Below are 23,884 nucleotides of genomic sequence, written 5' to 3' on the forward strand. Positions count from 1 at the left end.
ACTATAGTGCACTGTTTGTGGTTCAGTTTCATTCCATCTGTTGCCAGGCCAGCTGCTCTGTACGTACGTAACCCATCCGCTGGAGTGGAAGGGATATTCAAGTGATTGGCAATCTCGCTTCCGTAATCTAAAGCGTCTTGATTTATTCATTTCGGAGTCCAGCACACGCATGATACCCGTTTCCAACTGAGAAACACTTCTCCCCACGATACTTGCACCAGCTGATAAGGTTCGTGTTATGCCTGCTGAACTTTCTATTGTGGTCTAAAATTTTCTACGAAGATGTTATGAATGTATTGAATGCGGTGGTCGCCCTCTTGAACACCGTCTCTACTATCACATCCATCTTCTTTATACTTATGGCAGAGTTACTTGCAAGTTTTTCATTACTTGGTGATTACATACGTTCACGACACGGTTGTCATTATCAAGTGCTCCTGTGGACATTGATTTATATATCATTTTATTCTACGTCTCTGTAACAGTAATATGAGACCTTATAATCTACTTACATCTAGATTGATGGTTCAAATGGCTCTGAGCACTGTGGGACTCAACTGCTGTGGTCATCAGTCCCCTACAACTTAGAACTACTTAAACCTAACTAACCTAAGGACATCACACACATCAATGCCCGAGGCAGGATTCGAACCTGCGACCGTAGCAGTCGCACGGTTCCTGACTGCACGCCTACAACCGCGAGACCACCGCGGCCGACACATCTAGATTGAGCGGCGTCTATAAATCATCTTTGAATACAAACTCTTTAGTGTACTGCGTTCTTAACATAGGTCACGTACTTACTTCCTGTAGAAGAATAATAGCTAATTTTCGTATTATCTTTTTGACAGTTATAAAATGATAGATTCGTTCCAATTTCTGTGTAATAATAGAATGGGATTTTATCTTAGATTATACTTACGTCTAGACGGAGTGACGTCCATAAATCATATTGCAACATAAGTTGTTTTATGTACTATGTTGTTAACGTAGGTCACGTATTTAGTTTCTGTAGAAATACCTTGTTAGTTTTTAGTACTTGTAAAATGACACATTGTTCCAATAATGCAATTAAATTATATCTTGGGTAGTCAGAGATATGATTTGCCAGCGATAGCGTGCATTACATAGATCACAGAGTATGTGTATCTCTGGCGTGGGCATAGTCTACTACTCACGTTCCCAACATCGCAGCCCGCTAATCACGTGATTTTGGGGCGATGCTGCTTGTCTACAATTAGCGGTAATTACGAAACTTTAATATTACACGTATTCTCCTTGTTTTAATACGTTTCTGCACATTTGAATTTTTGTAACAGCTTTGACGCAGTATTTTCGTTGCTACGGAAGTAAAGAGATGTGTGTGAAAGGAGGAGCAGTTTCTTATCGAAGGTATTTACAAGAAATGTATAACTGTAAATGTCATATTGATGTGAGGCCCTTCATATGTTGAAAAATGTGGAGACACGATATTAAAAAGACGTATATTGTAGAGATAATTTCTGCGACTTTATGGCCATCTGTTTAGGAGACAAGTGCTAGATAAATTTCCAAGTGTGTTTAAGTCAACGTATACATATTGATGCCATGTTCATAGACACATAAAATTTATACATGACAGTCTGATTAATTTTCCTCATTTTTATGTAGGTTCAAACCCTTGTGTGTATCTAAGAATTCCTGCATAAGACAGTGTCCTATACAGGGTCATTGTAACGTAGTGAATTAGAACAAATTCGACAGTGTGAATCAGTGCAATAGCAAACCAAAAAAACATAATGTTGGCTGTCACGTCCTGTATTACTCCAAAACTGAGCTTTGATCTTGTATTTTTTGTTTTTTTTCGTGTGTATTGAATAGTTTCACTTTTCAAATGAAATGGCGACATAATATTATAGCTTTTTACTAGTCTATAAAAAGCAGAAGAATAAATAATGAAAAACTGAAAGTAATAACGGACAAGCAGGAGGTGCAAATCGCTTACCGTGTTTACTGTAACAATTTCATTGTTCCAAACCCGTTGTTTCGTCGAGACGCTTCGGCGCCGTCTACAGTGTCATTGTAGCTTGATTAATTAGAACAGAGATTCGACAACATAAATAACTGCAAAAGAAAAAGTAAAAAAGTGTTGCTGGTCACTTCTAATCCCGTCACTGAGGAAACTTAAATATAGAGTAATATGAGTTATGACACTATGGCGAAAAAGAAAAATAACATTGTCTTTCACAACTTTAAACCAACTTCCGTTGTTAAGATATCTGTAAAACACATATACAGAGTCTTACGGTACTTCTATAAGTGATATTTCTGTAGCAGCGAAGTAATAACACTCAAAACACGCTAAAAGCTATACGAGCCAAAACGCACCTTCCCAAAATCAGCTGACTGGAGCTGCAGCATACGTTGCAGACAGAATTCTTGTTGTGCGCATCCGAATGGTCACTCGACAGTTATTTATACTCTATGATGTAGTAGTGTGATCTTAATATTATCTACTGTTTTTTGTTTATCATGTGGTGTTGATGTCATTTAACTTCTTCAAATAGGTTCTTGGTTTGTCCATTTGGTATCCTATGTAGAATTTTCAAAGCGCTTTCGATGGCCTTCGGTGTATGGTTTTTATTTTTAAAGTATAGATAAGAACCTGAATGGTTGCTTTCACAATCTCTCCTGTGTTCTTTAAATCTTATACTGAAACTTCATCTTGTTTGTCCGATGTAAAATGGTTCAAATGGCTCTGAGCACTATGGGACTTGACATATATGGCCATCAGTCCCATAGAACTTAGAACTACTTAAACCTAACCAACCTAAGGACATTACACAACACCCAGTCATTACGAGGCACAGAAAATCTCTGACCCCACCGGGAATCGAACCCGGGAACCCGGGCGTGGGGAGCGAGAACGCTACCGCACGACCACGAGCTGCGGACTGTCCGATGTAAAAACTACTACAGTCGCCGCAGGAAATTTTGTATGCACCTAGATTAGAAAAGATAAGGACGTCGCTTTTTTGAGATTGCAGTTCTTTTCTTAAGTTACTGGTAGGCGAAATGCTAGTTATATTTTCGTTTTCCATAACTTTTTTTTTTAATTTTCTGTGATATGTTGCCGACATACGTTGTTGGTACATAAGTCGGTTTGGCTTCAATTTTGTAATCTCTTCCCAGTGTTGCGTCTTTATGTATAGCCTATTATTTGCTTCAGTTTGGCGTGGTCTATATGCATAGATTTTGAGTACCGTAAACCAGAAATATTTTGACCGCCCTGGTTACTTCCAACACTCATGTACCAAAAGTTTTACAGCTCTCTGCTGGCTCTCAGTTGTGTGTTTCGTATACACTTTAGTATATGCTAGATGACGCCATGTAGTGCTGAGTTTCTTGCGCAGCAGTTAGAGAACCTGTTGCGACTTGCAACTGCACACGAAAAAGTGTGTTAAAATTTGGTTGTTCAAAATACATCAATATCATTTAACTGCAAAACCATGCGAGTTTTCAATTGTATCATGCATGTTACTTGATTAATTTTCCAAACAAGCAACTGATTAGTTTTTTATATTACGATTTCTGACGTCAAGTACATGATTTTCCTGCTTCGCGGTTATTTTGGCCACTGATTATTGTCACTCCAAGATTGCAGATACACAGTTTATTATTATGACAGTGTGGAACTAAGTAATTCAAACATAATTATCCGTATATATAAAATGGCTCATTTGTATTTCTTAATGTGCCTACTACTAAGAAAAACAAATTTCAGTCATATAATGCTCAAAATGCAAGCTGTTGTGGTTCAGACAGTGATTTAGGTATAAGATATAACGTCAAATATCTCTGGAAACGGAGAATGAATTTAGTTTGGCAAGAAGTGCCAAATATTGACTCGATTAATTAAGAATAGATAAATTTAGTTCTAACAGCACGAGATGTTATGGAACGAGGATCTTGGTTGAGGTGGATGACATCGAAGTTATGATGCTCAACTGAATTCAGAGCTAGGTGTGTGGTACTCCTTTGTAGTATCTTTCATTATCTTTGTAACTCTGATGATGGATCACACTGTTTGATTTATGTACCATACTAGTTTTATTATTTTATGAAGTTTAATAAAACACTTTAGAAAAGATTAAATCAATGTATTTATTTCTCGATAGTAAAAGTCAATGTATCAATGTACCCCCAAAGCCATGCTAACTATGACCGCCTACAACTCTTTTCCGTTATTTCCTTTGCATTTCACAAAATGTATTAATAACCAGTATGTAACTCTTTGATACAAGCCTCTACGTCCACTAACATAAATATCACAGTAATTAAAAAGGTTTCAATGTGACACAATTGAATCAGAAACTCTGCAAAGTTTGTGGTCCTATATCTCGATCGGAATCATTTTTTGTGCTACATATTGTAGTGTTGCAATTTCTTTTTTACTTGTTGTTCTTCCAGCGGTAAATTTATGACTCTATTGATCATCGATTTAAAATATGCATATTTATGCTGCATGAAGTGGCATGAACTTTATTGATTCAGAGGACTGTCGTTGTACGTTTCCTGTAAATTTCAAATTTGTGTTAGTTATTATTGTTGCTTATTTTTAGGTCCAAATAACTTCACTTAAGTGCAAATGTTGTGTAGAAGACCCACTCTGCTCACTGTATGACGGTTAAGACGCCAGATCCCGTACCACGCGGACTACTTTTGTCAACCAAAAACAACTAAGCCACGACGCAGAATCGAACCATCGAATTTCTAATTCTAACCCAAAGCGCTATCCATTGCACCAACTGCACAGAGCTACTACTATCCCCTGACGAGGTAGTTAGGGTACACGTGATTACAGTGTTGCCAGACTGCCGATCTTTAACGTGTATTTACTGCCCGAAATATGCGCAGGAAGAAATTTTAGGACAGACATTTTTGTATAGCCAGTATGTAAGGAATCGCGCTGCGATGTCCGAGTGCGCGAATTTTTCCTCATCCTGTATAGTACCCATAACTGGCTTTTTCATTGGTAGATATGAAATTGTGTTACTAAGTAGGCGTCGAAGAGACATAATTCTGTGCCACTACCTGTGTTGGCAATAAAGCTGCTGCGAGAGAACGATGATCGCGCTGTGACGTCACAAATTGCTAACAGAGGAGGAGCAAGCGGCCGGGACATCCACTTTGCGATGAGTGGCGCGACAGCACTGGAGCTGTCGGAGAGGGGAGGAGTGGAGTGGACGAGCTGAGTGGGTCCACTGAACAGCAGCTGGGGAATGGAGGCGAGGGAGATTTTCCGGCTTGGCGCTCACAGCTGCCAGGCCGGTCGCATCGGCCGACTCGCCTCGCTGCCTGCTTGCGTTCTGCCGAGCCCAACCCGCTGCGGATTGCGAGGTGCCGTAGCTTCCGCAAGTTTCAACACTTCTCCCCTTAAGGGGGGTAGGATGTCAAACGGGCCGACTTGGAGCAGTAGAGCAACCACAGGGCATTTTATTTTCTACTGTCTATACTTTGACATATAAATTCATAATACTTTGTCAGCATGACCAGGAAGGATTCAGGATTCACACCCTTAGCATTGGAAGTGCAAAAACATAAAAAATAATTTTTTTAGATATGAAATTTTATCATTTTTTTCACTTACTGTTGGCTGCATTTGTTGCTATAGGCACATTTTTCTTCACAAGTAAGGGAGATTCTTTGATTAATTTTGCACAGCATACGAACCATATGAAACTCTAGAATTTTCCAAATCTGTTAAAAACTGTGGTAAAAATTGAGATAATTAATTACAAAATTTTATTTTTTTCTAAACATAAAGTTTAAAATGTAACAACTCATCCATTTTTTCATAAATTAAATAGACCCTAGAGTTTCAGACACATGTAAGTATGGTTTGTATGCTGTGCAAAATTCATCGTACAGTATCTCTTACTTATGAAGAAAAGTGTACCTATAACAACAAATGCAGCCAATAGTAAGTGAAAAAATGATGAAATTTCACATGAAAAAAAGTTATTTTGTTATGTTTTTGAACTTCCGCTGCTACGAGTGTGAATCCCGAATCCCTTCCTGGTCATGCTGACAAAGTTTTATGAATTTACTTTTAAAATTATAGACAGTGGAAATTAAAATTTTCTGTGGTGCCTCTCCTGCTCCAAGTCGGCCCGTTGGACGTCCTACCCCCTTAAACTCCGCACTGTAGACACCCCGTTACACATCTGAGAATATTAGCTATGCAAAACGGTAAGACTGTGATTCACTAGCACCTACGATGTTACGGAAGACGACTGCAAGAAAACTACGAGACAAACAGAAACATATTTTTTATTGTTATTTTATTCCAGTTGCGTTTAGTTATGCTGGCGCCTTGTTTCGAACTACCAAGTTCATTTTCAAGTCACGACTATTGAAGCTGCGCTAATAGGGCTTGATTGGATCTGAAAATTAACTGTTGTGGTTTATATTATTTCCCTCTGTCTGAATGTTGAACATCGCAGAATTTTGGTTGTAAATAAGTTTTCTACAGACTGTTTCCGTAAGAGCGCGCAGAAATGTAACAGGACACAGAGAATGCTCCACTGAAGAATTTCAGGTAGGGAATCTCGGGTCAGAGAAGCCAGCTCAATGAGCAGTGAAAGTTAACTTGTGTAATGATTTCTCTAGCATTACTACTTTCCAGCTTATTTACAGCCAACTTGCGTAGAAGTTGACACGTACTGTGCTGTTTATTTAGGTATACATTCTTTACTTCTTGCAAGGAAACAAGGAAGACGAGCCTAACAAGTAGGAAGTCATGATGCAGTAGGTTGTCTGAATCACCACCTGTACTTGAGGTTCGTGCAAGGAGCTCTACCTGAATCGTTGGAGAACGTATCTTTGGCTATTCGTGAGAGGAAGCAGATACAACATGACGGTGCACCGCTTCACTTCGCTGTGATGTCCACAACCATCTCAATGTTGTGTTTCCTGGTCGCTGGAGGGGGAGGTCGTATTCCATTGCCTGCAAAGTCACCTGACCTGTATCCTCTTCATTATTTCCTATGTGTTAGTACTTTGTAACCGTGACTTATTTAACCCATTAAGTCACAAATTATTTTTTTTTTTTTTTGAATTGAGGACGCAGTGGATACGGAGATGGAATTAATTGCGGAACTGTAGCTGTTTGTGATCTGATTCGAAAGGGTCCGCCGACCGGAGTGGCCGAGCGGTTCTAGGCGCTACAGTCCGGAACCTTGCGACCGCTACGGTCGCAGGTTCGAATCCTGCCTCGGGCATGGATGTGTGTGATGTCCTTAGGTTAGTTAGGTTTAAGTAGTTCTAAGTTCTAGGGGACTGATGACCTCAGAAGTTAAGTCCCATAGTGCTCAGAGCCATTTGAACCATTTTGTCAGGGTCCGTCAGACTCTTATTCGCCGATGTCATACTTGTACTGCGGTTGATGACCGTTTCAGCACATTTTTTAAGATACGTTCATTGTGTCAAAGAGGGTATTTGCCGTTAACTGTAACTAATGTAAACAAAAATGTGCACAGTAATGTGATTTTGTTCGTATTATCTCCTTAAGCTGGCTTCTCTGACCCCAGGTTCCCTACCTCAAATTGTTCAGTGGGGTATACTCTATGTCGTGTTAACTCTTTACTCGCCCTTACGGAAACACCATTTAAATTAAATTCCCCAAGACTGCAGATTTATATTCAGTACCTCCTTTTGCAACGTTACCTACCCATCTAATCTTCAGATTTCTTCTGTAGCACCATATTTCGAAAGCTTCTATTCTCTTCTTGTCTAAACTATTTATCGTCCATGTTCACTTTCATACATAGCTACACTTCATACAAGACTTCCTGACACTTACATCTATAGTCGATGTTAACAAACCTCTTTTTCAGAAACGCTTTCATTGACACAGGCAGTCTACATTTTATATCCTCTCTACTTCGAGCATCATCAGTTATTTTGCTCCCCAAACTCATCTACTACCGTAACTATCTCATTTACTAATCCAATTCCATCAGTATCACCTGATTTAATTCGACTACATTCCATTATCCTTGTTTTGCTTTTGTATATGTTCATCTTGTATACTCCATTCAAGACACTCTCCATCCCTTTCAGCTGCTCTTCCAGGTCCTTTGCTGTTTCTGACAGATTTACAATGTCGTCGGCAAATAGTAAAGTGTTTATTTCTTCTCCGTGGATTTTAATTCCTACTCCAAATTGGTTTCCTTTACTCCTTGCTCAATATACAGATTGAATAACATCTGGGATAGGCCACAGCTCTGTCTCACTCCCTTCTCAATGGCTGCTTTCATTTCATGCCCCTCGACTCTTATAACTGCCATTGGTTTCCGTACAAATTGCAAATAGCCTTTCGCTCCCTGTATTTTACCCCTGCCACCTTCAGAAATTGAAAGAGAGTATTCCGGTCTACAACGTCAAAAGCTTTCTCTGAGTCTACAAATGCTAAAAACGTAGGTTTACCTTTCTTTAATCTATCTTCTAAGATAAGTCGTAGGGTCAGTATTGCCTCGTGTGTTCCAACAGTGCTATGGAATCCAAACTGATCTTCCTCGAGGTTGGTTTCTATTAGTTTTTCCATTCGCCTACAAAGAATTCGTGTTAGTACTTTGTAACCGCGACTTAATTAACGTGACTTGTTAACGTTGTATAATTTTTTTTCACCAAATGAATTCGTTAAAAATCTGAAATTCTATACGTGCAGACAGTAAAGAGTAATTTTTCCTGCTACTTGACAGAAACCGAGTAAAAAACACTCAAGATGCAGTGGGTCCATGCGGAACATATCCGAAAACAAATTTATTTACAAGCAAACGCGGACGGAAGAATGTGGTTCAAATTGAACAGTATGTGTGCTTTGAGGCACATTCCGTGGCATGACCTTCGACTTTTTGTTTTGTTTACGGAAACCGAAAGGCGGCTACCCAAACACTTCCACATGAGATATTTCTCGGGTGGGTCGTGAGTAAAACTCCGGCGCTTGTCGAAGTCGGCGAGTCTGCTCTCTTCTTTTTATGGCTGCAGCCACGGGAACTCTCTCGGTCGTCGGGGCGCCGGAGAGACGCGCGACGTCTCGGATAAACGAGTAATTGCGTTGCTCGACTTTTGGCGCTCGCTGCAGTTTGCTGTCGACGGGAGCGGCGCCGCAGTGTCGGACTGCCGGTGGAGGAGGAGAAGAAGGGGGCGGGGGGAAGTAGAGGAGAGGCAGAGGCGCCAAACGCAGGGTGGAGCGCAGCAAGGCGACTCACACACGAGTGCAGCCGTTCCGGCGGCGCCAAACCGCGCCGGCTTCCCAGCCAAGTACGAGGGCCGTCGCGGGCGACGCGACGCCACTGTGGCGCTGCGTGTTAAACTTGGCGGGCCTCATTCCAAGTTGGGCGGGCGGCGTGTCGCCTGGGAGCTCGTTCCACTGCAGAAAGGTGCACGGCCGAGCGAGCGAGTTACGGCCTCTTGTGAACGCTAATAATTTTCACAGCTAACGCACCCTCGCTGCTGGAGAGTAAGTCGAACTGCGAGCAGACGGGAAACTTTTCATTCGTATACATCTACACTACTAGCCATTAAAATTCCTACACCAAGAAGAAATGCAGATGATAAACGGGTATTCGTTGGACAAATATATTATACTACAACTGACATGTAATTACATTTTCACGCAATTTGGGTACATAGATCCTGAGAAATCAGTACCCAGAACAACCACCTCTGGCCTTCACACGCCTGGGCATTGCGTCAAACTGAACTTGGATGGCGTGTACAGGTACAGCTGCCCATGCAGCTTCAACACGATACCGCAGTTCATCAAGAGTAGTGACTGGCGTATTGTGACGAGCCAATTGCTCGGCCAGCATTCACAAGACGTTACCAGTTGGTGAGAGATCTGAAGAATGTGCTGGCCAGGGCAGCAGTCGAACATTTTCTGTATCCAGAAAGGCCCGTGCAGGACCTGCAACTTGCGGTCGTGCATTATCCTGCTGAAATGTAAGGTTTCACAGCGATAGAATGAAGGATAGAGCCACGGGTCGTAACGACCACTGTTCAAAGTGACGTCAATGCGAACAAGAGGTGCCTGTGACTTGTAACCAATGGCACCCCATACCATCACGCCGGGTGATACGCCAGTATGGCTATGACGAATACGCGCTTCCAATGTGCGTTCACCGCGGTGTTGCCAAACACTCATGCGACCATCATCATGCTGTAAACAGAACCGGGATTCATCAGAAAAAATGACGTTGTGCCATTCGTGCACCAAGGTTCGTCGTTCAGTACACCATCGCAGGCGCTCCTGTCTGTGATGCAGTGTCAAGGGTAACCGCAGCCATGGTCTCCAAGCTGATAGTCCATGCTGCTGCAAAGGTCGTCCAACTGTTCGTGCAGATGGTTGTTGTCTTGAAAACGGCCCCATCTGTTTACTCAGGGATCGAGACCACTGTCATTTTTAAATTTTTCAAAGGGGACGTTTCATATGCTGGAAAACCTCTTACATTATTTGATTTTCAAACAGCTGAGCAAAACTGAACGTACTTAGACACATCTCCCTTTACTTGTACTGATCATCACTAAACTGACATACAATATTTTTAGCGCAACGCAATCTGACGACTAACAGTAACATGTACCTTTCATGAATCACTTACCTCACAAAAATCTTCGTTACTCGAACTACTGCAATACAGCGAGCTCCACTACTGCGAGCTAAATAAAAGATTATAACTACTGAAGACACTACTGATGGCATAGTTAACAAATGAAAGATTTTGATAGAGAACAAACCATGTATTTACCTTAATAATGTTCCAAAGTCATCATACATATATCTATCAATTCATGACATCCATCTTTACAAATTTCCTTTTTCTGGCAGACACACCTCCAGATCGTCCGCTTATAGAAACCTCTCAAAACTCTGCCATCTCTCTCTCTCTCCACATCCACCAATGCTGGCGGCTCACCTCCAACTGCGCAACGCTACGCGCTGTTAACAGCCAACAGCCCAACAATACAATACCGAATATTCCAACAATGCAAACCAGCTAAAGACTGCACACACACAGTCAGTGATTTCCATGCAGAGCACTACGTGGCATTACCAATATAAAAACCTAAACAGCCTATTTACAAAAGGAGTAAAGTGCAATATTTAGTTCCATGGCATTTACTGCCAGGGTCGCCTGAGTAGGTTTAGACGACAACTTTTTATATTTGGTTGGCATCGGGTTGAGGGGCGGGGGGACGACAATTATTTGGTAATTTACTTCAAGTGTGGTGCTACTGTCTGCTTATTTGGGGCACAGGTGATTCCCCATCCTTTTCTTCTGCTCATATACAAGATGCTAAAAAAGAAAATATTCCATATTTTAAGAGGTGGCAGTATGGACCAAAACTAGACAAAAATATCTAGTAAGCATTGACTTGAAAATGCATAATTTATGAGGTTCGCCGCTGGGTGAAACATACCTCATCCTCTGTAAGATCTGTGCTGTTACGGGCGCCCTGCAAAATGCAGTAAACAAATGAGAACACACTGTTTTAATAATGCGAAACCACCGAGTTTCTAGTGACAACTGATTGTAGTCACGTGCAGCCTATACTTGGAGCCATCGCTAAATGGCTGTTCAGGGTGGTGTCCAAAAATGCTACGGATTAAGATCGGTGGGACGAGCTAGCCAAAATAACTGGACCACACACCTACGAATCCATAGCCCAACAACTGTCTGTGTCAAGTGTTCCAGAACATTTCGGAGCAAATGGGCTGGTGCGCCATCATGCATGCATTTCCAGCCGTTTTTGCAATGGTACCTCCTGTATCAGTTCAGGCAACTCGTTTGGTAGAAATTGAACGTATCAGCATCAGGCAACCTGTTTGGTAGGGTGTGCGCAGGAACGGGTTGTGCTCTCACTATCCTTTAAACAATTAGTCCACCTACCTGTACAATTTTAATCTGCTCCTTCGCTCTGCGATGGTAAATATTGTTTTAGCCGACAAAAGCAGTGTCGAACAAAAGCTCGAGTTAATAAGTACCACGCAAAGGCCACATAACTACAGACAGTGGGTAGTAACTGAAAATTAGTTAAACTGTCAGGCGATGGGGATTCTTGCATGACTCGATTGAAAAAAGACTAAAATTACCTGTGAGTTGGCTTATTGTCTTTAAAACAAAATTGCTTTCAAATCCATAATGAATATACCGACGTCAATTATGTAATATTACTGACTATATCAGTTACAAGTTCACACCCGAAAGCAGCCAGAAGATATTTAGTCAGACACGATTTTTTAAACGTCCTAAACAGTCACTGACCCACGACTACTTGCGATTTAACGTATTGAGTTGTTCAGAAGGCGTCTTCTGAAGAACTGCTCACCATAATCTTCCGTAATTTGCACGAAACAAGCCACGCAGAGATTATGCACGGCATCAAATGTTGACACGCGAAATCTCCTAAAATAAATCACTCACAAAGGTGAAACTTTCAAAAAATTGTGAACACTGTACTCGCTTTTCATGGATTACACGAAAACCGACCAAACGCGCGGGTTTTTTCAATTTGGTACAAGTTTGATTACCGCAGTTCAACATAGGTGTTTACCAGAAGATGGCTCCCGAGTGTCTATCTCGATTCATAGGTCTAAGGCACAAATCCCTACTCAAAGGCAGGGAAACATTGAATTCCGATTGGCTAGTATGTTAGGCAGCCAATCAGATCACTTCGAGCACTTCTATACTCGAGGTATTTCTAATGTCAGCCAATAAGATTACCACAACTAAATTAGACTATAAATTCCGTAATTACGAAGCTAAATAAAATTTAATGAAAACCAAAATACGATTTCTTTCCGCAAAATAAATTCTTAATACATTTAATAGCGATCGTCCCTCCTGGCTTATTTTTACAAAATCATACGCATACTGGATGTTACCTGTATCTTCTTTGTTTAATCGCCGGCCGGAGTGGCCCTGCGGTTCTAGGCGTTTCAGTCTGAAACCGCGGGACCGCTACGGTCGCAGGTTCAAATCCTGCCTCGGGCATGGATGTGTGTGATGTCCTTAGGTTAGTTAGGTTTAAGAAGTTCTAAGTTCTAGGGGACTGATGACCACAGATGTTAAGACCCATAGTGCTCATAGCCATTTGAACCATTTTTTTCTTTGTTTAATCATGTTGGTTCCTCAAAGAATAAAGAAGCATAGCATCGTTCTCTGAAATGAGTCAAAGAGACTCCGCAGCACTGATTACGCTATTGGCGGCTGATAGGAGAAACATCAGAAGAACTAATAACAAAGTACCGAGCGCCTACGCAGAAGAGTTTAGGACTGTATATTCTCACCCGGAAAGCATCAAAAAACATTCCTTATCCGTCATCTTCACTATTGCAACCTGACAAGAGTAAAAGTTGTGTTAGCGATAAATTCATGGCTGCAGCTGCATTCGAGATTATTCACAATGTTTTTGGCAATGAGATGAATGGTTGCTATGGCTGAAGGTAAGTATTATAAGGTTCGTAGTGAGGCTGCTACTGATATTGTGTCAGATAACCAAGCCTCTAGAAAAATAATCTGCTGAAGAGAGGAGATCTTCTCGATTTTGATACGATCATAGCTGAGCCGTGGTAAAAACTGCTGTTTTGGAGAGCGCGCCGGAGCGCGTAGTGTGAAGCAGTCGCCCTCCGTTTCTGGCGGTGGCGCCGCTGTGGCAATCGCAGCTTTGGTGTCTCCCACTGGTGAGAAAGGGGAAAGGTTGCCTGTTCTCGTGAATTGAAGGAGCGCTATGAGCTCGCCAGTGGGTCAGTCTCTCGTCCCCAGTTTGCTAGTCTGTCTCTCGTCCGCATTTCTTAGGCAGTTAGTGTCTGTCTGTCGTTCGGAGTGCTGGTATGTCTATCGTTCGGATCAACCTTTAAAGCCGGCAAAATGAGAGTGTTTCCACTCCACCAGTAAGAGAACTCAGTGAGTGGTCGACCGGTTGGAACTTATTTCCTGCATCTGAGTCTGCGCCTTAGGCCGCCAGTCTGCTCGAGTTTGCTCAGGCAATGGCCATTGGAGGTTGGATCGACCAGATGGTCGGTCTCGCACTGAGACACCAGACGACATGTCCGTCTTGAGTGTCGGCGCATGTGACTTCGCGGTCAACACGAGAGCAACAAGAGTCAACCCACGACATCAGTCTGGCCGGTGCGAGCTGCGACGCCGTGAGACGGGAAATTGGCGCGTCTTCCTGCGTCCGTTGAAGCGGCTGGCAGCGGACCGTTCGGGAGAGCGTTTTGGGGGTGCTGCGCCAGGTCTTCGCCAGAAATCGCAGTTTATTAGGAGTTAAGTGATTGGTGATATGTTGTTTGATTTACTCTTGTTAAATTCTACTTGTTTTCTTGGTGAGGTCACCAGCCGTTTTGCTTTGGGTCGTCCCACCATTCTTCTCCGTTCGCCCACACGCGGGAAGGTGGTTGTTTATAAATTGGGTGGTCCGTTTTTCCCTTATGGAGTAGGGGCGGGTTAGAGGAACTTGCGGTTCGGGTTGTTCGGTAATCTCCCTATCAATCTACCGTACGTTAGTAGCTACCTCTGTCATGTTTGTTGGATTTAGAGTGTTGACGAGTGTATTGCTCGGAGTGTAACGGCCTAATACCTGAAATGTGTTTTGATCTTGAGAGGCGGTATCTGTGTACTGTAGAGCATCTTAACTATTGTTTGGCCAACCTTGTAGAATTCTATATAAGATTGCATTCCATGGGCTTTTATTTAAATGATCAATTTAGTATATAAAGTTGCCACCCTTTCACCGTAAGACTTTCTTAGAATTTAAAATCAATTTGCACCTTCGGTGGCAAGGTTAATATTTTAATTGTTAGTGTTTTGTATCATTTCCATCCCTCCTACGAGGGGTGCATAGTAGGTGTGCTTGTGTAAATTGTTTAAACTCTTAGTTTAAAGTTATCTGGTGTGTTGCAGATTTGCACCAGTGTAGTCGTAACTACGGCCGTGTCAAAAGGGAGCTGCAAGGTTCTGTGCCCGAAAGCTTATACAGTCAAAACTTGTTCGTTTCTGCCTCTGAATAAATTGTAACTTTGATTTTTAGAGGGTGCTTTTTGATTATAATTTTAAATCTATTTCTTTTAAAAAATGCTTTCAGGCACTATTAAAGTGAATAAAATTCCCATTTGTTAAAAGGAGTTTGGTTATGATTTCATCAGATACTCCCTAGCAACTACTTCCACTCTTACATAGTGTTCTTGATGAATCGCTAGTAAAGAAAATAAATACTTAAGAATATCCTTTGAAAATAAATCATAGTTCAATAGTGTTTCCTGATTCCTTTCCAAAACCATCAAATTTTATATGTGGCTAACGAAACAAGATCAGACGAATCTGCCTTGAGAGACACAAAGTCCCACGTTCATTGTCACAGGTAGATCCGACAATTTCTCGGACTAACCAGTGAGAATTTTTCTCCGACTGAATTTGTTTGATCGTCCACTAGCCGAGCAGAGCTCCGGCCTTTAATTGCTCGGAGCATTGCTTTCTCTTCAGGAGATACCAAGGTGAAGTGTTTAGTGTTTTATGTCGACCACGTGCGGAACGCGAAAACGAAACGGCGTGCTGATGCCCCGCGGTGTCAAAGAAAACATTTGTGGAGCCGCTTCCAGTGTTGCGTTCATGAAATCGTTGGAGTCAGGATCGTCAGCCTCAATTACTCAAATGTAGGGTTGTCAGTTCCTTCAGAAAAATCACAAAAAATGTTCCTTCCGTTGGACAAAGATTTCTTCGTAGCTTGTGCTTGCGGCCAAACACAGTATTTCCATAAAAATATCTCACGCACTCAGCATAAAGGAGAATCAAACCTCTCCAGAGACCTTGTCCGCAGTAATTGTGAAGTGGATCGTAACAGTGACGTCTCATTCCCTGTATGTTGTTAAATCGTGATTCCACATGTCCCATTGGAGCATATTTGGAGCCTCTGAAAAAGCATAGTTATCGACAGCACAGCACCCACCACTTTACGCCCTTAAGCCCTTAAGGGATCCAACATTACTATGTTTGCTGCTCTCTTCTACTCACTGCACACGTCTGCCTGGGATCTCCTTATTAGTGATCGCAGCATAAAGTCCTGAACACACTCCTTTGACGTCTCTAGAAATCTGTCTCTAAGGTCAAACGTACCCGGAACTTATGAGCATGCACGGAAAACCTTAGTGACAGCCGAACAGTTTTTTAGATGAAATGGCTTAAAAAAGCGATCTGCCACTGCGTAATCACTAATTATCCCAGTGACAAGGCATTGTACCCATCGGGCTACAGTTTGTACCCAAAATCAATATTAGGATTAAAAACTGAGTCGGAAAGTAAACAGTTTTTTTTTTAAATTATGTCTTCACTGGGTAATTTTTTAACATATTGCAGCAAGTGCTAGAAATCTTTTCCCACATCTGTGAGAAATGATACATTACAAACGCAGACATCTGGCATTGTCTCCCTTGTTTTTAAACATATACTTAGTATTCTTGCCGAAGCTGCAGCCGCACAGTACGATCATCCTGACGCTCTATTTCGGCTGTCCATTTGGCCGCCATCATTAGGTTTAGTATCTACGCACACTGCACGCGGTTGCCTTACATTAAGAGCCGGTGGTCTGTGGACGCTCAACTGGCGCAGATAGCGCGCCAGTTGGGTTCAGAACAGCTGAATATAGTGGCCAGTACGTCATCGCGAGTTCGCTATAAAGCTCCTCAAACCACTATAGCACTGCTATACGCAGAGTTAACTCGGTGGAAGGTGCTTTCGCTATTGGAGAAGACATCGGTAAACGAGGGGATGCTGGTGGTGCACAGTTTTGAACACGTAGTCCGCAGCTGTCGTGGTGCCTCCGATTAGTATAGTCCGATGGAAACCAAAGTCCGTGTCCCTCATAGTATAACACTGTCCCCACCGACCGGCTTCCTTGGCGCGGTGCGCGTTCAAGCAGCCGTTCCCGTGGATGAGGTGCATCCAGGAACTAGTATTGACCTGGCGTAACAAGAAACGTGGTTCATTCGATCAAGAGCCACCCTTCAATTGGTCCCCGGCAGTCTCTGTGATCCCTTGCCGTCTGCCGTCGTAATTGAAGATTCCGTTGGGCCAGCGTGGGAACATGAGGGAGTCACCTGCTGCAGAGCAGTGTGCTCTGAACGGTGTGATCAGTAATACTTGGGCCTCCACCGGCACTGTGCTTTGTCCGTACCGCTGAAATATCGTGTCAACATGATTGTGCGATCGTACTGCAGGACCAGTAAGGATACAGTTAATGCACCGGGAAGGTTTACGCAGCTACGCCTCGGTGTACAGTGTCCACAGCTGATCGAGTACCTGTTGTGTGTTGCAGCGCCCGAGGTGCAGACGACCTCGTCGTGCAGCATCCTGAGCGACATGTTCTCGCTGGGCATGGTCATCTGCTCCATCTTCAACCAGGGCCGGCCGCTCATACAGGCCAACCACAGCGCCTCCACCTATCTCAAGCAGCTGGAAGTGGTGAGTACACCGGCTACAGTAGGTGCCCACTGCTCGTAATTGTGTCGTCCCACACAACACGTATGCGCTAAGGAACGCAGCTGAAACCCAGTTTCGCCGCGAGGGTAGTGCCGGAAACACGCAACGATCTCGTGGAAAAAGTCCCATCCGAGATTGTAATGGCACCTATTAACTTTGTTATTGTTATTATTTCTTTCTTATCTCAGACGTTATGTCTGGTCAGAAGCTGAAAGTGACGCGGACCTTGATCAAGCGTGACTTCCTTTTAACTGTACGGTATATGTTATATTGCATTTAGGAACTTTCGGGTGATTGAACATGTATCAGTAATTACGGATTTCTGTAGTTGTATATATAAGTTTGGCTGTAGCTGTATTGTATTAATGTACTGGTGGATATTGTGTGGTATGACTCCTGTAGTTGATAGTATAATTGGTATAATGTCAACTTTATCCTGATGCCACGTATCCTTGACTTCCTCAGCCAGTTGGATGTATTTTTCAATTTTTTCTCCTGTTTTCTTTTGTATTTTTGTTGTATTGGGTATGGATATTTCGATTAGTTGTGTTAATTTCTTCTTTTTATTGGTGGGTATGATGTCAGGTTTGTTATGTGTTGTTGTTTTATCTGTTATAATGGTTCTGTTCCAGTATAATTTGTATTCATCATTCTCCAGTACATTTTGTGGTCTATACTTGTATGTGGGAACGTATTGTTTTATAAGTTTATGTTCTAAGGCAAGCTGTTGATGTATTATTTTTGCTACATTTTCATGTCTTCTGGGGTATTCTGTATTTGCTAGTATTGTACATCCGCTTGTGATGTGATCTACTGTTTCTATTTGTTGTTTGCAAAGTCTGCATTTATCTGTTGTGGTATTGGGATCTTTAATAATATGCTTGCTGTAATATCTGGTGTTTATTGTTTGATCCTGTATTGCAATCATGAATCCTTCCGTCTCACTGTATATATTGCCTTTTCTTAGCCATGTGTTGGATGCGTCTTGATCGATGTGTGGCTGTGTTAGATGATACGGGTGCTTGCCATGTAGTGTTTTCTTTTTCCAATTTACTTTCTTCGTATCTGTTGATGTTATGTGATCTAAAGAATTGTAGAAGTGGTTATGAAATTGCAGTGGTGTAGCCGATGTATTTATATGCGTGATTGCTTTGTGTATTTTGCTAGTTTCTGCTCGTTCTAGAAAGAATTTTCTTAAATTCTCTACCTGTCCATAATGTAGGTTTTATTATGTTATTATTATTATTATTATTATTATTATTACTCGTATTATTCATGTATGGGCCTAATAGGACTACACGAGGTACAATTAATCAATGTCGGTTTTGATGATCGGACTTCCTTGGTGTCCAAATTTGCTTCATCCTTTCAGAATGAAGTCTCTTTCTTTCATCAGATCACAGTGCTCGAGTCCGCTTTCTAGTTTCACTCTGACCAACTTCACAATGAAATATCTTTTGTCTGAAGGTTTTTCTATCTGTTGCGTCTGCCTGAATTATAATGGTTACTTTAAGATCCTTCTTAATCGCAACGATCCATTTAATTGGCTCAGTTTTGGCCTTACTTCTGTTTTCATAGAATTCTACTATTAATTTTCTCAACCAAGTGGATGTAATTCTTTAATGTTCCCAAAAAATTTAGGTCTCCGTTTTCTCATGTCACCATGTATATTTGTGTATTCTTCTACCTCATTACTTCTCAGCCTATGTCTGAGTTCCTCCATCAGTGATTTTGAGGCCTAATATTTTCCTAATAATCTTTATCTCTTTTGAAGTCCTTCAATAACCATCTTTCTACTTAAAATTAAAGTTTCTGCTCCATAAAGCCATTCACGTTTGATTACAGTGCTGTAATGCCTAAGTTTACTGAATGTAGAAAGCGATTTTCGTCTTGAATATGTTGTGTTAATATGAACGTAGTTGCCATTTTTGACAGCTAACTTCGTTTGCAGCTTTTTCCAGACCGTTTTCTTGTTTGATTTCCCCTACGTATTTAAATTGAGAAACCCTTTTTTATTTTTCCATATTTCGTGTTCAAAAACTTTGGTGCTTGTTTGTTCCATGTCATATATTCAGTTTTTTCGAATGATATTTGTAGTCCTACTTTTTCTGCAACTTCTTTAAGAATTTCTATTTGTTCTGAGCTGTGGTAATATCACTAGTTAAAATTTGCAGATCATCTGCAAAGACGAGGGAATCCACGCTAATATTAGTTCTACATAATTTGATTGATTTATTTATATTTTGACTCGACTTTTGCCCTCGCCATACGTTTCCCAAAACACAGTTAAACACTAATGGGGAGAGTCCATCTCCTTGTCTGACACCGGTCTTTATATCACATGGTTCAGAAATTTCTCCCATGAACTTTAGTGCTAGTGTCAGTTAAGGTTTCCTTAATCACTGTTACACTTTTATTATCTAGCCCTTGCTTTTATCCTTTCTTGTTTTTACGCCAAATGAGTTGGGATTATTATGCCAACGTTCAGTGCCGTTAGAACCGTGCATTCATTTTTATGCCACTTACTGGTGTCATTTTATGTTTAGAATTAATTTACATTAGTAATAAAATGACATATTTGTAATCTATCCCTACTTTATCTCAGTATCTGACTAGCTACCTAATGAAACAGTTACACTGTTGCTAAATCGTGACGTATTCACAGTGCTAAAGCAATCGAATTCTGAAGACAAACCGACACATCGAACAATGGCTGTTAAATGTATATGTAATTTCCTATATCATCATTTCACTCAATATCATCACAGTCTTGAGGTAGTGTAGTGCATACAGGTTAAGACAGAAGCCAGTATTTACCATTAGACACTCCGCCAGACAGTTTTATATTTTTGGATACATACAAATATAAATATTAAAATATTATCTGCCTAACCAGGGGATATTATAATTTCTTTGCTGTAATTGCTACAAATTTCTACTGATACGATTTACGTAGAAAAATAAAGAAGCAAAAATGTTGCAATAATGACATGGAATCGATAAATACAATAAATGCTATTAGACAAATAGACATTCAACAAAAAAGTATAAATGTGTGTAAGACGTGTAGTGTAGTTACGTTACAAGGTGTTTTGCTGTTGTCTTGAATGCGTTAGGTCACATCCCTACGAGAAAAGTTCACAGAAAAGATGTGGCTGACAATGAAATTTTGATGCTATATTGTTGTGACATTGCCTACTAAGCTAAGTCAGTAACTTTATCTGCGGAATTGTTTTTGTCTGGCACGTATAAGTAGTTCTGTTTTCTGTTATATGGTGAAACTGGCAATCTGGAATACAACGCCGCCCTGAAACACATTACCTGAACTGTTTATCGAAAACCGAGATCCATCCAAAGACGGATGTTCCTTCACTGGACTGTCGTGGTTAATGGAGTGTGAACAATCATATGTCACACGCTGTAGCCTAACTGTTGTCTCAAACAAACAAAGTATATTAATTATTAATTACAGCCGATTCTCTGGCAAGTCCAAATGAAAACGCATGTGACTATAATTAAGGTGCCGACAACAGCTAACTTTTCCAAGTGCAACGGAGATTCGCGTGTCTCAGAAAGAACTGATTAGTTAGTACAACAAGAAGAATAACTGGAAATAAGAGGAACAAAGATTATGAACTCTTTTACATGATTCCGCGCAATGCACATGTTTACGTAGATTATATAATTTGAAACAACTGTGAATATTACAGAAATTCAAAAACTCTGGCCTCTGAGCACAAGAGAACGTTTCTAAGAGCATTTCATAAAGCTGATCTGCAGCGTATGCTGACTGCGCTGCTATATTGCCATCAGTCCGCTGTACGAGAGCTTACCGAAAAAATTTTGAAAAATCAGGTAATACGTACTAATACTAGTGGCGAAATGTGACGAAATATACAGACATTTGCGAGCGGCGGTGGAATTAAAAAGGGCATGGAATCATTGTGTGCCTGTCGCAAGCCATGAGTTTGTATGAGCATGTGGTTGGGGAAAAAAGAGCAAAGTCATTCATTTTACAAAATATGCACAGGGCTCCATTTTCAGTGTCGAAATTCAAACAGAGCACGAATGAAATACATTGCTTTCTACGATGCGCCAATATAGGAACATGAAAGAATCGAACTGACTTTTACCGAATTTTGGGAGTCAGTATCTATCATGATCATGGATGGCGTTAGCTTGATGGATATTCCGATCCACCTGAAACTCAAATTGATCCACACAGAAACTAAGCACTGTTTTCTATGGGAAGGATAAACATTTGCAAGAGAGTTAGTGTGCCTAAACGCGACAAGAAAACAGACTCTTTCTACGTGAATGCAACCGATTATATTTGCAATGCGTTGCTTTATCAGTAACATGTAGCAATCCCAACAGTTTTGTGGCAGCATGATGTGGAACAGCAACCTGCGACCACGTGGCTCAACAGAGCCAGTATCGTAAAAAAAGTGTGTAAATCTCATGAGCAGCTGGGGCAACCTCCAGACTGGCCTCACGGCTCAGACCAAGCCAAGTTCGGCCCTCAGATTGGCCATCGCTAACCAAAGAGAATCCCACAAGATATATCACGCCTCCCGCCAGGTCACCACATAGAACCGTGTGGATACAGGACAGCGCCATGTTAATCTATCAACGAAACGAGTCAAAGTAAAACCTGAGGTATTTCAGGGCATATCACAAGACACATTGAGAGAGTATGGTCCATTTTACTAGCAGAATTTAATTATGAAAAATCTTGAGCAATATCGTCCATTCTAACCACAACTACGTGTCCTCCCTACCGCCAATTCATTTTTACTGCTGTTGTAATTACGTGTACGTCTCTACTTCCAGTCCGGTCCCTGATACGTGATTTGGTTATCCTGTCCCTTCTAGTTTCTCCAGCATACTTCTTTCCATTGCTCAGTGAAAAAACTCAGTATTTAAATGTCCATTCTAGACACATTATAGCATTAGACAAGTAACTATGGAAACACTGTTTACTTGCTTGAAAGTATTCCATCCTGTTTTATACCATGTTTATTTACTTTGCTCCCCAAGTAATCATTGACTTCAATCACCTTAAAAGCAAAAACCTATAAGCCACTGTAGCATCTTTATTATTATTTTAAATTTTCTTTTCGATCTACTGAATACACACTATTTTTATCTAATTGTAACTGATCATCAGGCTAGTGTACAATCATTTGTCTTTGTTCTACCATTACGTTTACGTGAGATAAAGCAAATAGAACAATGTTTGAGTAATATTCCATCGTCATTTATTCCTTCTTTCCAGCTCACAGTCTTGCAAAAACAGTTTTCCCTGTAGAGCTTACCTTTACCTCAGTATGTTTATGTATATCGTGCATTAAATTCAGTACTGGAATTTATCCTTACAGTGAGAACTTGGGTTTGTTGTAAGGGTTCACCTTCGTGCCTTATGCGTTTTGAATAATACTCAATACGCAGTTTTGTGTCCACTCACTGCTTTGTAATAGCGCAATACATAGAGGTGCTGGTACAGTTGATTTGCGGCTATATTGATATACGTATTTACTTACCAAAAATATTTTTTTTTACGTTTCGCTCGAGTACTTCCAGGCCTGTGTCCCACCACGCATACAATTGCTGCTCCGGAGTATGTAATTTCTGGAACTACTTTTAATTTCCTATAATACGCCGGTTTTTCGGGATGTTTTCCAAGTTCCTGTTTCGTCACATATTTCATATGAACTGGCGTGTTCCTTCATTTTTTCGTTTTATAGTATATTTACATTTGGCTATAAATCCATACTGTCAGTTTATTAGTTTGATGAATCAATGATGTTTCTATTTACACGCCACACATTAATGTTGAACGTGAATATTTTTATTACGTAATTATGTTTTGTGTTTAATTATAAGTTGACAAATTTTGCTGTCTCCCGTTGTGACAGATTTGTCATATCCTGTGTGCTTGACTTTAGTTCTATTCATGATAGTCTACAATGGATTCCGATTTTTCTGGCTTCGTTTGGTTACAGTACAAGCCTGATCGTAAGGCTAGTGTACAATCATTAGTCTTTGTTCTACCATTAAGTTTGTGTGAGATAAAGCAAATAGAACAATGTTTGAGTAATATTCCATCGTCATTTATTCATTCTTATTTTTCCCAGTCTAAGGATCTGAAAATGAGGAAAACCGTATACGATGGTACAGAACGTACTTCTTTACTTTTTTGTTTTCTTTTTTTTTTAGCACTATGGGACTCTACTTCGGAGGTGATGATTCCCCTAGAACTTTGAATTACTTAAACCTAAGTAACCTAAAGACATCGCACACATCCACGCCCGAGGCAGGATTCGAACCTGTGATCGTCGCGGTCGTGCGGTTCCAGACTG

The 23,884-nt window shown here is 41.0% G+C and overlaps 1 protein-coding gene across 1 annotated transcript in view; it reads left to right on the forward strand.

Moving 5' to 3' along the window:
• LOC126267610 (SCY1-like protein 2) overlaps nucleotides 1-23,884 on the forward strand; it is a 1,033,915-nt gene that overhangs the window by 648,293 nt on the left and 361,738 nt on the right. Inside the window, exon 7 of the mRNA XM_049972911.1 lies at nucleotides 17,359-17,504. Within this exon, the coding sequence (XP_049828868.1) occupies nucleotides 17,359-17,504 (146 nt within the window). The remainder of the gene's footprint in view (nucleotides 1-17,358; nucleotides 17,505-23,884) is intronic.

The sequence above is a fragment of the Schistocerca gregaria genome, chromosome 4, assembly GCF_023897955.1.
Source record: "Schistocerca gregaria isolate iqSchGreg1 chromosome 4, iqSchGreg1.2, whole genome shotgun sequence".
Lineage (NCBI taxonomy): Eukaryota > Metazoa > Arthropoda > Insecta > Orthoptera > Acrididae > Schistocerca > Schistocerca gregaria.